Source organism: Elephantulus edwardii, unplaced genomic scaffold, assembly GCF_000299155.1.
Source record: "Elephantulus edwardii isolate Elephantulus edwardi_28Jun2011 unplaced genomic scaffold, EleEdw1.0 scaffold00071, whole genome shotgun sequence".
Lineage (NCBI taxonomy): Eukaryota > Metazoa > Chordata > Mammalia > Macroscelidea > Macroscelididae > Elephantulus > Elephantulus edwardii.
The window spans coordinates 10,455,020-10,467,127 of NW_006399821.1; the positions used below are offsets into that span (position 1 = coordinate 10,455,020).

At 39.6% G+C, this 12,108-nt stretch overlaps 1 protein-coding gene across 1 annotated transcript in view; it reads left to right on the forward strand.

Moving 5' to 3' along the window:
• Positions 1-1,554: 1,554 nt before the first annotated feature.
• CDYL (chromodomain protein, Y-like) overlaps positions 1,555-12,108 on the forward strand; it is a 100,783-nt gene continuing 90,229 nt past the window's right edge. Inside the window, exons 1-3 of the mRNA XM_006888760.1 lie at positions 1,555-1,568; positions 2,663-2,713; positions 3,979-4,649. Of these exons, the coding sequence (XP_006888822.1) occupies positions 1,555-1,568; positions 2,663-2,713; positions 3,979-4,649 (736 nt within the window). The remainder of the gene's footprint in view (positions 1,569-2,662; positions 2,714-3,978; positions 4,650-12,108) is intronic.

Consider the following 12,108-nt stretch of genomic DNA (forward strand, 5'->3'; position numbering starts at 1 on the left):
TTTTTTCAGATTTAGAACTTAATTTACTCCAGATGTGCTTGAAAAGCATTGTTGTTATTGCAAAACAGTATACCTGGGTAATTTTTATCTCATTTCCATTTTTTTCTTAATTTTGTCTTGGCATGTAAGAGTCTAGAACATGACTGAATTTAGTGTAATTTTAACATCATTTTTCAAAGTGTTAATTATGTGTAAGGTTATTTACATTTAAATGTTACAATTTCAAGAGTATCAGCATTTGATTGTGACAACATTGTTCCTTGATGGTTGTTGTTGTTGATTGAACTCATAGCAACTCTGAATAAAAAATCTAATGCCTTTCCATAACTATCACCATTTCTCCAAGTTAATACAGTTTCCAGGGACATGTGGCTTAGGAAGTGGATGCCACTCCTGCTTTTAAACCTGGGAGCTCCACCCAACACTTTTCACATTGGGAAACCATTATGGTATTTGATAACCCTAATGGCACAAATTTCAGCATCACAGCAAACCCAGGTTACTTCATACAGCACATGGACAAAGAGGGATGTACAAAGAGGAGAGTTCCTCCAGATAAAACAAGTACTAGTCTCAGCAGTGGTTAAGTGTTGTCAAGTCAGTCGAATAAGCTTTGCACAAAAGACCTGAAGTCTGTTCTATAACTAATATAATTATCTGTACATTTTATAGAGTTTAGAGAGTTTGTGGATTTTCTAGAGGCATCTAGTTTAGGAAGTGGATGCCATTCCTGCTTCCCAGTGTGATGGGTAGGTAGATTTATAAACAGTCCTGTTGAGGTGGGAAAAACGCATTGCAAAAGACTGAAAACTTGGTGTAAGATTTATTATGGGTTTATCTTGTGAAAGGATTTACTGCCTCACAACCATAAATGTTCTTTGAAAGTAATATTAGGTTTAATATTCCAACAATGATCAGACTGAATCTAAATTTTAGTAAGATTCATTTAACTATCAGACTGTAGGGACCAGTATGGTTTTGCTTTTGAGATTTATAAGAGGAAAGAACTTTTTTCTTTGAATTGAGGAAGAAAACTCATGAAGGCTGAAATTGGTGTTTATAAGCTTTTATAATGTAAGCTTTCAAGCTAGAATAAACACCCCATCCTCTCTTTCTAGTTATTGTCACTGTTCTCATCTCCTTGTCATGTGTATGCTTTGAATATCTTCAGTTCCCTCTTATTCTCATGCAGGAGCTGTTAGACTAGCAAATCACACCTATGGAACAGTTCTAAGAATGGTTTCTACATTTTTAAATCATTGGGAATGGGCAAATTCAAAAGGAGAACATTTTGAGACACTTGAAATCAAAGTTTCATATCTGTAAATAAAGTGGAATTTGGTCTGTTTGTTTAATATCCCCTCATTTCATTTATTTACATATTCTCTGGGGTTCTCCTGTGTTCCAGTGGTCCAACTGAGGGAGATACTGTGTATAATCCCATAAACCTACACTATTTACATTTTCGCCTATGAGTTAAGAAGTTCAGTCACTTCTGTTGTATGTGTCTTTTATCATTGCTGCTTTTCAGCGTGCATAGTCTGTGAATAGGGTATGTGTAAGCACAAGTAACGTGTACCTTGCTGTCAGCTGCTCAGGCAATTCTGCAGTGTCTCCTCTCTGTAAGATGGAGATCAGGCCTGGTGGGATATCAGCACTTTAAGGTAGATGTGGGAAAGGAAAAGGATCCATGCTTTAAGGGCAGGAGAAAGGAGAAAACTGCTTCTGCTTTAAGAAATGAGGGGTAAGAAATAAAGGTGTTCTTGGTTTTGTTTACTTCATGCTTCTGGAATGAAAAATGGATTTGGAAAAAATTAAGTATGAAACATAATTTTCCCTTAAGCGATAATCTCTTTGCTCCCTTGAATGTAAAACTTCTAAACTATCCCTGCCATGAAATTGATTTTCATAGAATTTTCCAGAAATAATATCTTGTACTTTAAATACTTACACCCTTATGTGTAACGATACTCAGGTGAAGGAGCAAGGAAGAAATCACTTTCCGGGCTCTCCTTGAGAGAGCTGGACTCTAAACTTATATGTAGATCTGATTTCAATTACAGTGTCTGTGGAGGATTGCTGGGCATGAAATCTGCCTTCTGGTGGAACAAGGTCTTTCTTTACTCTCTTAGTCCTTGTTGTACCGAACCAGTGATACATATTTCATTTTGGTTTGGTCTGTTGTTAATGGCTTTAGTTCTCTTTTATTCTAAGTAGACGCCTTGGAGTCTTTGTTTTTGCACATTAGGGAGAGGATGGAGGGCATGGTTCAGAGTGGGTCTTGCTCCCCCATTCAAGCATCGTCTGTAACTTGTTACTTGCTGAATTGAAGTGGCATCATGGTCACAGTGTGCATATCTGAGTAGAGAGCTGTGCTCTGTAGGGTTTTCAGTGGCTGATCTTTTGGATGTAGATCACAAGACTTCTCCTGTAGCACCTCGAGGTGGGCTTAAACTTTCCATCTTTCTATTATTAGCTGAGTAAATTAATTGTCTCAACATCAAAACAAACCTAAAGCAAATCCACTACCATTGAGGTGGTGACTCACAGTGACTTTAAATCTTGGCAGATGTCAAGATTCTTTCTCTCACAGAGTGGCTAGTGCATTCTAACAGTTGACCTGTCAGTTAGTAGCCAAACACTTTAACAACTGTGCCACCAGGGCTCCTTTTGCACCACTACGAGTCTCCAAAATTGTTAAAAACAGTAAGACAATTTAACCAGACCTATGGCAACTCCATGTGTGTAAAGGCGTGTCAGGGTTTTCGTGACTGTGACCTTTTGGAAGAGGATTGCAAGTCCTTTCTTTTGAAGCCCATTTCCGTTATTGCTGTGTGCTGTGCCTCCAACTGGTACTCTTCCACCCTGGAACTCCTAACCTGTCTATCAGGAAGCCCAGGGTTTTCCAGGTTTATCAATATTTATGGGATAGAGATGGCCCATCTTTGTCCTGCAGAAAGCCTAGTGGATTTAAACTGTCCACCTTTTGGGTTGCAGACCAGCACAGTACATTTTGTCAGATGTTTTGTGTTCATGTGAGCCATAACCTTTCTTTCTAACACTTAAGCATTTAGAATCTATCAAAATAACAACTTGTTTACAGACTATGCTACGTGGACTTACATATTTAATGTAAGGTATATTGCCCATCATGCTATAAAACTAACAGCATCTTTTTTTAAAGATAACAGAGTGAAATTATTTAAAACTAAGATTTGGAGGCAAATAACCTGGAAGTATTCTAGATCATTTTATTATAACAAAATGTTGAAAACTGTTGATCTTTTGTAGATAGCGGAGTTTCCAGAATGGTGCTGATAAAGCTCATCATTATGTGTTAGCTGAAGAAGCCAGTTCCCCATAACAAGGTTTCCTTCTCCTCCTCCTAACTGGTGGCCTTCCCTCACAGTAGCCAAGCTCTTTTTGGTAACCAGAAAGATGACCTGACCAAAAGCTGTGGTTGACTAGTACAGACCCAGCTATGCTTGTGAAAACCAGTTCAAGTGGTTTGGGCTTAATATAGTTGTAAAAATTAAAGCTGTGTTTTGCTGAGTCAGCTCTGACTCCTGGACAGTCCACATGTGTCCATAGAGGTATTGGTGGCAAATTTTCTGGAGTAGATCTCTAGGCCTTTCTTCCAAGGTATCTACCTCTTTGTAGACCCAAACCTGCCTTTCAGTTAGTAGTCACACATGTGAACCATATGTGCCACCCAAGCACGCCATAAAGAAGCTTTTTCTGAAACACGCACACACACCTCCCCTGAGCTAGTATTCATAGCATGACATTTCAGCATTGTGTTTTGACTTAAGGAAATTGCTCAAATTCTCAGTAATCTTTACTGTTTTATTTCCAGATGATTGGGAGGAGGGTGGAGAAGATAGCTTTCATTTGTCTGCCATCGTTTTTATTTCTTTTGATGTTTTTTCATGGAACTGGTACTTTTCGTGCAAATAACTTTTTTTCCCCCTTTTATAAACAGGTTGAAAGAATTGTTGACAAAAGGAAAAATAAGAAAGGGAAGACGGAGTACCTGGTGCGATGGAAAGGTTATGACAGTGAGGATGACACGTGGGAGCCAGAGCAGCACCTTGTTAACTGTGAGGAGTACATCCACGATTTCAACAGACGCCATACGGAAAAGCAGAAGGAGAGCATCTTAACCAGGACAAACAGGACCTCTCCAAACAATGCTCGGAAGCAAATTTCCAGATCTACCAACAGCAGCTTCTCTAAGACCTCTCCTAAGTCACTCGTGATTAGCAAAGACCAAGACTCAAAAAACAGCCAGTTATTTGCTGCCAGCCAGAAGTTCAGGAAAAACACAGCCCCATCTCTTTCCAACAGGAAGAATATGGACCTCGCAAAATCAGGTATAAAGATACTAGTGCCTAAGAGCCCCATTAAGAGCCGGACAGCAGTGGATGGCTTTCAGAACGAGAGCCCTGAGAAACTGGATCCCATAGAGCAGGGCCAGGAGGACACGGTGACCCCGGAGGTGGCTGCAGAGAAGCCTGTCGGAGCTCTGCTGGGCCCTGGCGCAGAGCGAGCCAGAATGGGGAGCCGGCCTCGGATACACCAACTAGTGCCTCAGGCGCCCGGCTCAGTGACTGCTGCTATGGCCACAGGACTTGCAGTTAATGGGAAAGGTGAGTGTTACTAACTACTCTGCAGCAGCACCTGTGTGACTATCAGCTTGCACTGCAGTGATCTCACGGGGTGGGTGTGGGCATTGGGCCGACAGCTGATATGTGACCCTTTCCTCTGCCCCCATATTGGAGAACAAGGGAAGCGGAGCGATTCTGCCCATTCTGTGTCTAGTAGACCTGTGTGGAGCCTTTGGATGATGCTGCCAGCGTCTTCTTTCCTTACCTTAAGCTGTTGGCATTTATCCTCTTTAATCCGCTTTCTCTGTAACTTGCCATCCACAGTCAGTGCCACATTACTGTGCTTTAAACAGTGTCTCTCTCTCAAGTAAATTGTGTTTGGTTTGTTTTTAGAGTATTCTCCTTCTGAAGTCATCTGCCTTTATAAATGAACCTTACATTATGAGTTCATCTGCATTTTCTCTGTGTGACCAGAGGCCATGCTTTCCCACTGACTAACCTAAATGCTTCTCTATGAGGAGATGGTATCACGTGGCATCCCAGATCGTTCGTAGGTTGGCTGATCACATTCTGTAGTTTGTCTTTGAGGTTGGCTCCCTTGCGCAATAATGCTGTTTCCCATCTTCTCTTCCTTCTGAATTCTTTGTCTTGCTTGGCTGTATAGCTTCAAGTGAACCACAGTGTCAGCACGGACCCTCTTTCACAGCTGGATAATTACACTTTTATAGAATTCCATTATCTGACCTTTGTCAGTGAGGAGTTTGTGTAGGAACTTAAACGACTGTGTACACCACCAAAACAGCAATTTTTTTTTTTTAAACTGGGAAAAAAATTTTCTTAACCTGTTTTTCTAATTCAAGGTCCCTGCTCCTATCACTTTTCAAGTCCTGGTAATTCTCTGCTAGCTGTAGCTTTCTGATTAGTTTGCCCTTCGCCCTCTTTCTAATTCTTGGGGGAGTGCTGAGAAGTGTTGAGCTTGAGTTTGCCATATGGCCAGTCTTAAGTCCCACCACAGCCTTAGATAGGAGGTGTGCTCCTGCATCGTAATGGCCTTACCCATGCCCACCTCTCCAGCTTTGGCTCACTCCCACTGTTGACTCAGTTTCTCTTTTCCAGATGAGCCCTCATTCCTCCTCACAATTCAGAGTCTCTTACTCCCCTGCCACCTGCTCTACTCTGCTTCCCTTTGCTTCTGTGATAGCCTATTACAGTTGCCCTTTCACCTGTGTGTGTCTCCTTCACTCCAAGCTAAGAAAGTTAGTTGGTTTCAGTTTGTTTAAGGGGATCTTTTACTATAGTTCATACCACAAGAATAAATTGCTTAATCTGTTGTACAGCAAGGAAGAGGGATGTAAATGAAATCTGGACAGTAAGTTATCATCTTTATAGTTTAGATATGTGCTTTCCCAAATGCTATTTATCTTCCGCAGGGTTTGCCTTCACGTGAACCCTGTGAACGTGTTCAGAGATTTTGATTTGCCAGTTGTTGAACTTTTCTCGTGTGTAGGTTTCTATTGACTCGTTGTAGAGGGAGCTTTCATGGCGTAGTCTGTAGGGAGCTGCACTGCTTACCCATAGAGGGCAACTGATGATTCCAACCCATTAGCAGCTCTGAGGGAGAAGGGAGGCAGTCTTCTTTCATACACTTTGCAGCATTTGCAAGGCTAGGAGGGTGAGCTAAGAGCTGGTTCCACCTCAGTGACAGTGAACAATCTGTTTTGGAGGAGGGACCTTAGATACTGACTTGAAGGGATTTTGTACATCATCTGATTTACTTTCTCTTTCGACGAGACAACTTAAGGCAAGAGAGATTATGATGCTTCTAAAGAGGGCGGGAGACAGAGAAAGGCTAAGAACAAGTTTATCACCTCTGCTCCAATATTCTGCCTCCATCCTTGTTGATTACTTTGGGTCACTTACCTCCCTCAACCCCTAGCACCACTCCAGACCCATCCACCACCGTTCTTAATGCGGCTTACAAACGAAGAGTGATTTTTCCATATTTTTAATTTTTGAAAAAGAAATGTTAGTGACTTCCTTTTTTTATACTCTTCCTATATAAGAAACATTTAAATGTGTAAAAGATTAACTTTGAGTCCCATCAAAAGCAATGATACATGACATAATTCAAGTCTGAACCAACTCATAACTGACCCTTCAGTATAGTTTCCAAGGCTGTATATCACAGAGGAGGCTATTGCCCGTCTTTCTTGCAGAACCGAAGGTGAACTCAAACCACTAGAGAGGTACGGCCTTTGGGTTCCCTACCACAACTCCCTACAAGCCAGGCCACGAACCTGGAATTAGGGTACCCTGCTTTATGGAGTAATCAGTGGGGTTGGATGTGTGGGCAGTCTTGCACTTCCAAGGCCCTCATGGCCACTGTGCTTGAACTTGTACTCTTGGTGCTTGTTCCTCTTTCCTCTGGGTTTGTCAGATCAGCTGTGAAGCACACACACTTTACACTTCCATGGGATGAAAGTTAGAAGCCACCCAGCAGAATTTTTAGGATCATGAATGGGTATCATCCCTTGTGAGTTTGAAGTTTAATAAGAGAAACTGTACTTCCTTCCCCTAGGAATCTCTGCACCTGTGTCCTTAAAAGAAATACATGTGCAAATGATAACCTTTGACAACTTTCAATAATTCAGGTGAATTAGACCTTTTCTGTGCTCCCTCCGTTAGAATGGGAGTGGATGTTGCTTTGGGAGTTGTTAGGGGAGTTTCATTCCCCTACATGCAGAGCCACACAGATGCCTGCAGATACTTGTGAGTGCAGTGGTCACCGACGACAGGGTCTGTTATGTGTCCTGCAGCCTTTATCAAGGGCTCAGTTGAAATTGGAGAGAGGAAAGACTCACTGTGGTGGTGACAAAAAGACTAGGAACATTCTAAAAAACCACTTACTAAGACTCACACAGTGTATCTTTCCTGAATGAAGTGATGAACCACCAAAGCTATTTTAAGTTGTTGGTTTGCACTCATAAATTTTAAAGCAGTTGTTTATTTTAATTTCCAGATTAATTTTAGAACTACATCAGAAAACTCATTTGTTTTTCTGAAACTAATTGAATCAGATACTTGTGGAGTCATTGGGAAATGAACCTTCTCCTATTAAAGACATTAATCATGTGTGGATGACAAAATATTTTTGCCATAGAAAGTAGCACATATTGGAGTATCATTTAACTGAAAGAATTAATGTTGTTGGAGAATTTTAGTAATATTTTATAATCATGTATTTAAAATAAGTATGGAAAAAAGTTTAGAGAGTAAAGACATCACTTTGTTTGAAAATGTGAGATAGGTAGCTTGCCTTTACCTTGCTCTTTTTCAGTGAAATTGATATTTTTTTCTCTTTTAGTTGTCTAATGAATTCATTCTGCAAAGAAGCAACTATTATTATAAAATGGATTGTCATTGTTTCATGAATTCAGATGTTTAATTGGTCATCGTTCCACAAGTACAACATTTTAGGAAATGCTGTTAGCAAATTAAGGAATAGATTGACTCTAAAACTTATCAGTGTTGTCAGGTAGGGAGAGTTGCTGGGTGTGGAAGAAAAGGCAGCTTCCCAAGTCCTCATGACTGTCTGTTCCTAATGAGGTTCAGTTGGAGGAGGACATACCCTACCCACCTTCCTAGCAAGGGCTGGTGCAGTAAGAGAAAGCATTAGAAACTAGCGAGGAAATTGTGACTGCTGATGAGAAAGTGGAGTGTAGTTTCCACTTTTTTTGTATGAAACATGATCTCTTTCCATTTTGTATGTGACTCTCAGGGGAGCTTACATGTCAAATCTATATATCTCTTCTAGAAATAGAGCCCAGGGCCTTTTATTATTCAGGTGCTGAAGTTAGCACCTAACCCCAGGGAGCGTTAAGACTTCAGGAGACCATTTGCCAAAACCTGTAGTTGTTAAGATCACCACAGGAAAAGAAATCAAATGAAAAAGAATGTGAAGCCCACAGGCAATTCAGAGTGCCTATTAGGGTTTGATCCAAGAAAGACCAGAAATTCACGACCAGTAAGTATTTATTGAGCACTTTCTGTATAACAGGCTTTGTGCTAAGTGTTTTACATATTCTTCACAAAGAACATAAATTTAGCAATGTAAAGATTATCCATTGCTACCAAATCAGTTTCAACTCAACAGCCTCAGTGTAATAGTGTAGAACTATGTCCATCAGGTTTTCAAGAACTCATTTTCTGGAAATAGATGGATGGCAAGACCTGTATTTCAAAGAACCTCTGAGTGGACTCAGCCTCTTTACTTAATGACCTTTGTACTGCCCACACCCTTCCCAATATTCTTTTTTATTATTATTAAATTTTATTAATTTTAATGAACATTTACAGAAATTTTGGGTTTCCATTCATTCATTGTTGCACTATTTTCTCTACCCTTCCCCCCAGTTCGTTCCTCTTTTTTTTCCCCCACTTGAAAGTCTGTTTTAATTGTCCAGTTGCCACAGTGCTTGTCAAAGCCAGTTCTGATTAATCTCCTTTGTCAGTGTGTCCAATATTCTAAAGACTACATACAATTAGACCAGAGCAGAGTAAGCCTCTGAAGCAGTCGTTTTTCCTTAAGTTTGGAAGTTCTCAGTCACTGGTATAAGGAAGAGTTCTAGTCTAGCAATCTTGGCACAGAGACTAGACAGAGCATACTCTTGTTCAACAGCAATTAAGTCTGTTGAGTAGACAGACTTTTGGTTTAATACCAGGAAGTCATTGAAGACATAAACTGTAACATATTTTAATACCTCTGCATTTACAATTATTTACTGTTGAGATAAAGCTAAGGTCCTTTAAGAATTAGTATCTTGATGTATTGCTCCATATTCAAAGATACAAATACTCCTTTACATTTCATTGATTGGAATTCCGTTTTGTACAAAGCTTACCCATAATCCATCACTGACTATTACTAGTTTGAATTTCTTTAGAGCACAGAACAAGAATTTTGATACTTATATCCATCTGCAGGTAGTCCCTTATTTTAATGGTGGTTTTTGTTGGGTTTTTTTTTTTTGTTTTTTGGTGGTTTTTTTTTTGGTTTTTTGTTTTTTTCAGATTTCACTTGCATTTTCACTGATGTAACTACTCTCTTTTTAAAACTGTATTTCATCATTTATGTGAAAATTGAGTATGATAAAAAATTCATTTGCTCTAGCGCATTTACAGAGTTGAGACCTACCACCTGCTGACAAGCATCTATCTTCACAGGAGGAGTTGAGCTAGGTGGGTTCTGTGTAGGGCACTAGGGTTTCTTCAGAAGAAGCCAGTGTTTTGTGATCTCTTCAAGGAAAACAAAGACTCTGAGCCATATATCCCGTGAGTGGACTTTTGTGCTTGGCTCCCAGGCTGTGAGAGAACAGTTGATTGTCTATTTTGTTGTCAACTTTCTTTTCCTGTACCAGTGGTTCTTAAACTGCTGTGTCCAGGCAATAGCATCAGGTGCACAGTCTTGGACCCACCCCAAGCCACTGAGTTGGAGTTGGATTTGATCTAAGGAGCCTGTTAACCTGCCCTGTATGTCATTCTGTATACATGAGTACTGTTTTAAGTGTATGGTTTTATAGAGCCAATAGGAATGACTAAATATTATTAAACTCTGTTTATAGTATATTTTTTCCAAATCTTATGTATATTTAGATTTTTTTAATTTTAGTGAAAGTTTACAAGATACTGGTATTCATTCATTCATTCATTCACATTTTCCTTTCTTTATAATGGTTGTCCTGCTCCAAATTATTAATTATCATATAATGTATAATCATTCTTTTCAAATTGTCCTTCACTTCATCTGTGCAGTGTTTATTACCTAACCATTCTTTTCTGACTCACTCCACCCCCACACTGTATCCATCCTGTTGTTATGCAGTATAAATCCTTTTGTGACTGAAATATTTCATACAGCATTATGTCTTCCAGACTTAACTATGTTGTGTAGTATTTTGAGTTTAATGGTTTTCAGTGCTACATAATATTCCATCATGTGAATATACCACAGTTGCTCTATCCATCCATTCATTTAATCACATATATTTGTGCTATGTCATTCTCTCTGCTATTGTTTATATGCTGTCAGAGACCGTTCTCAAAGTCAGAGACCTCTTCCAAAGTCCTGAATAGCAGTGATGTCAACTTTAAGATGTGCCTGATTTAAGCATTGGTCTTTTAGCCTTCAGCTGTGCATCTGTCTGCAAGCTGGACAGTGACTAAGAATGGCAGAAGAAAAATTTATGCCTTTTAACTATGGTGTTGGAAAAGAGTACTGAATGTCCTATGGACTGCCAATAGAACAGACAGATAGGTCTTGGGAGTAAGTACAGCCCCTTGGAGGCAAGGCTGGCTCTTTGGAGGCAAGAATGTCTCTCATACTTTGGGCTTGTTGTTAGGAGAGGCTATTCCTTGGAAAGGCTATTCCATCCTGCTTGGAAAGGGTCAGCAAAAGAGAGTAAGACCTTCATTGGCACAGTGGTTAAAGCAGTGGATTTAAGCATGTCAGAGATGAAAAGGATGACACAAGATAGGGTGTGCTTCACATCTGTTGTTCATAGGGTTCCTATGACTGGTACTCAACTGCTACAAACGTGAGTGTGCTTACATCTATCTGTTAGTGTCACAGTTCTAATTTCTTTGGGGTACATTTTCAGTAGTAGGATAGCTGGGTCAAATGGTATGTCTCTTTTCAAACTTTTGAGAAGGAGCCAGACTGCCTCCTGTAATGATTGTACCGTTTTACATTCTCACCCGCTGAATATGAGAGTTCGGTTTCTCCACATCCTTGCCAGCACTTATTGTTTGCTGCCTCCTTGTACTTCGCTACTGTTGCTGCCATGAGATCAGTGTTGTTTTGATTTGAAATTCTTATAGCCCATGTTTGTTTCATTTCTTCACACTATAACAGGGCATTTGTGGGCTGTTTGTTGGGGTTTGGTTTTTTGGGGGTTTTTTTGCTTTTTTAAAAAAAATTTTTTTAATAATTTTGAATTATAGTAGCATGTTATTAAATAATGAACACATTTCAAAGATTTTTAAAATGGTTTCATCATCCCACCTTCTCACTTTTCAGAAATGGCTGCTGTTAACCATTGTCTTTTAGAAATTCTATAAATATGTACATCTTTTCAATCCATCAGTGAGTTCATGCAAGTTATATGGTTCTTCAGATTAGCTGTTCATATTTTCCATTTTACAGTGCATCTTAAATGTTATCTTCATATCTATACAAATATGGATTTTCTTGTGGAAATTGTTATGATTATTGTGTAACTCTAGCTCTCATGGCATGGTTCCTATCCACACTACTAACCCGAAGGCCGTAAGTTTTTATATATATATATATATATATATAGCATTTGAATCCACTATGGGGGAGAGATGAGCAATCTCTTCCTGTTGGGATTTATAGCCCTGGAACCCTGGTGGAAGGTTGGTATGAATTAGAACTGACTCTACAACAGTGAGTTAGTTTTTTGAGTTTGATACCACATAAACA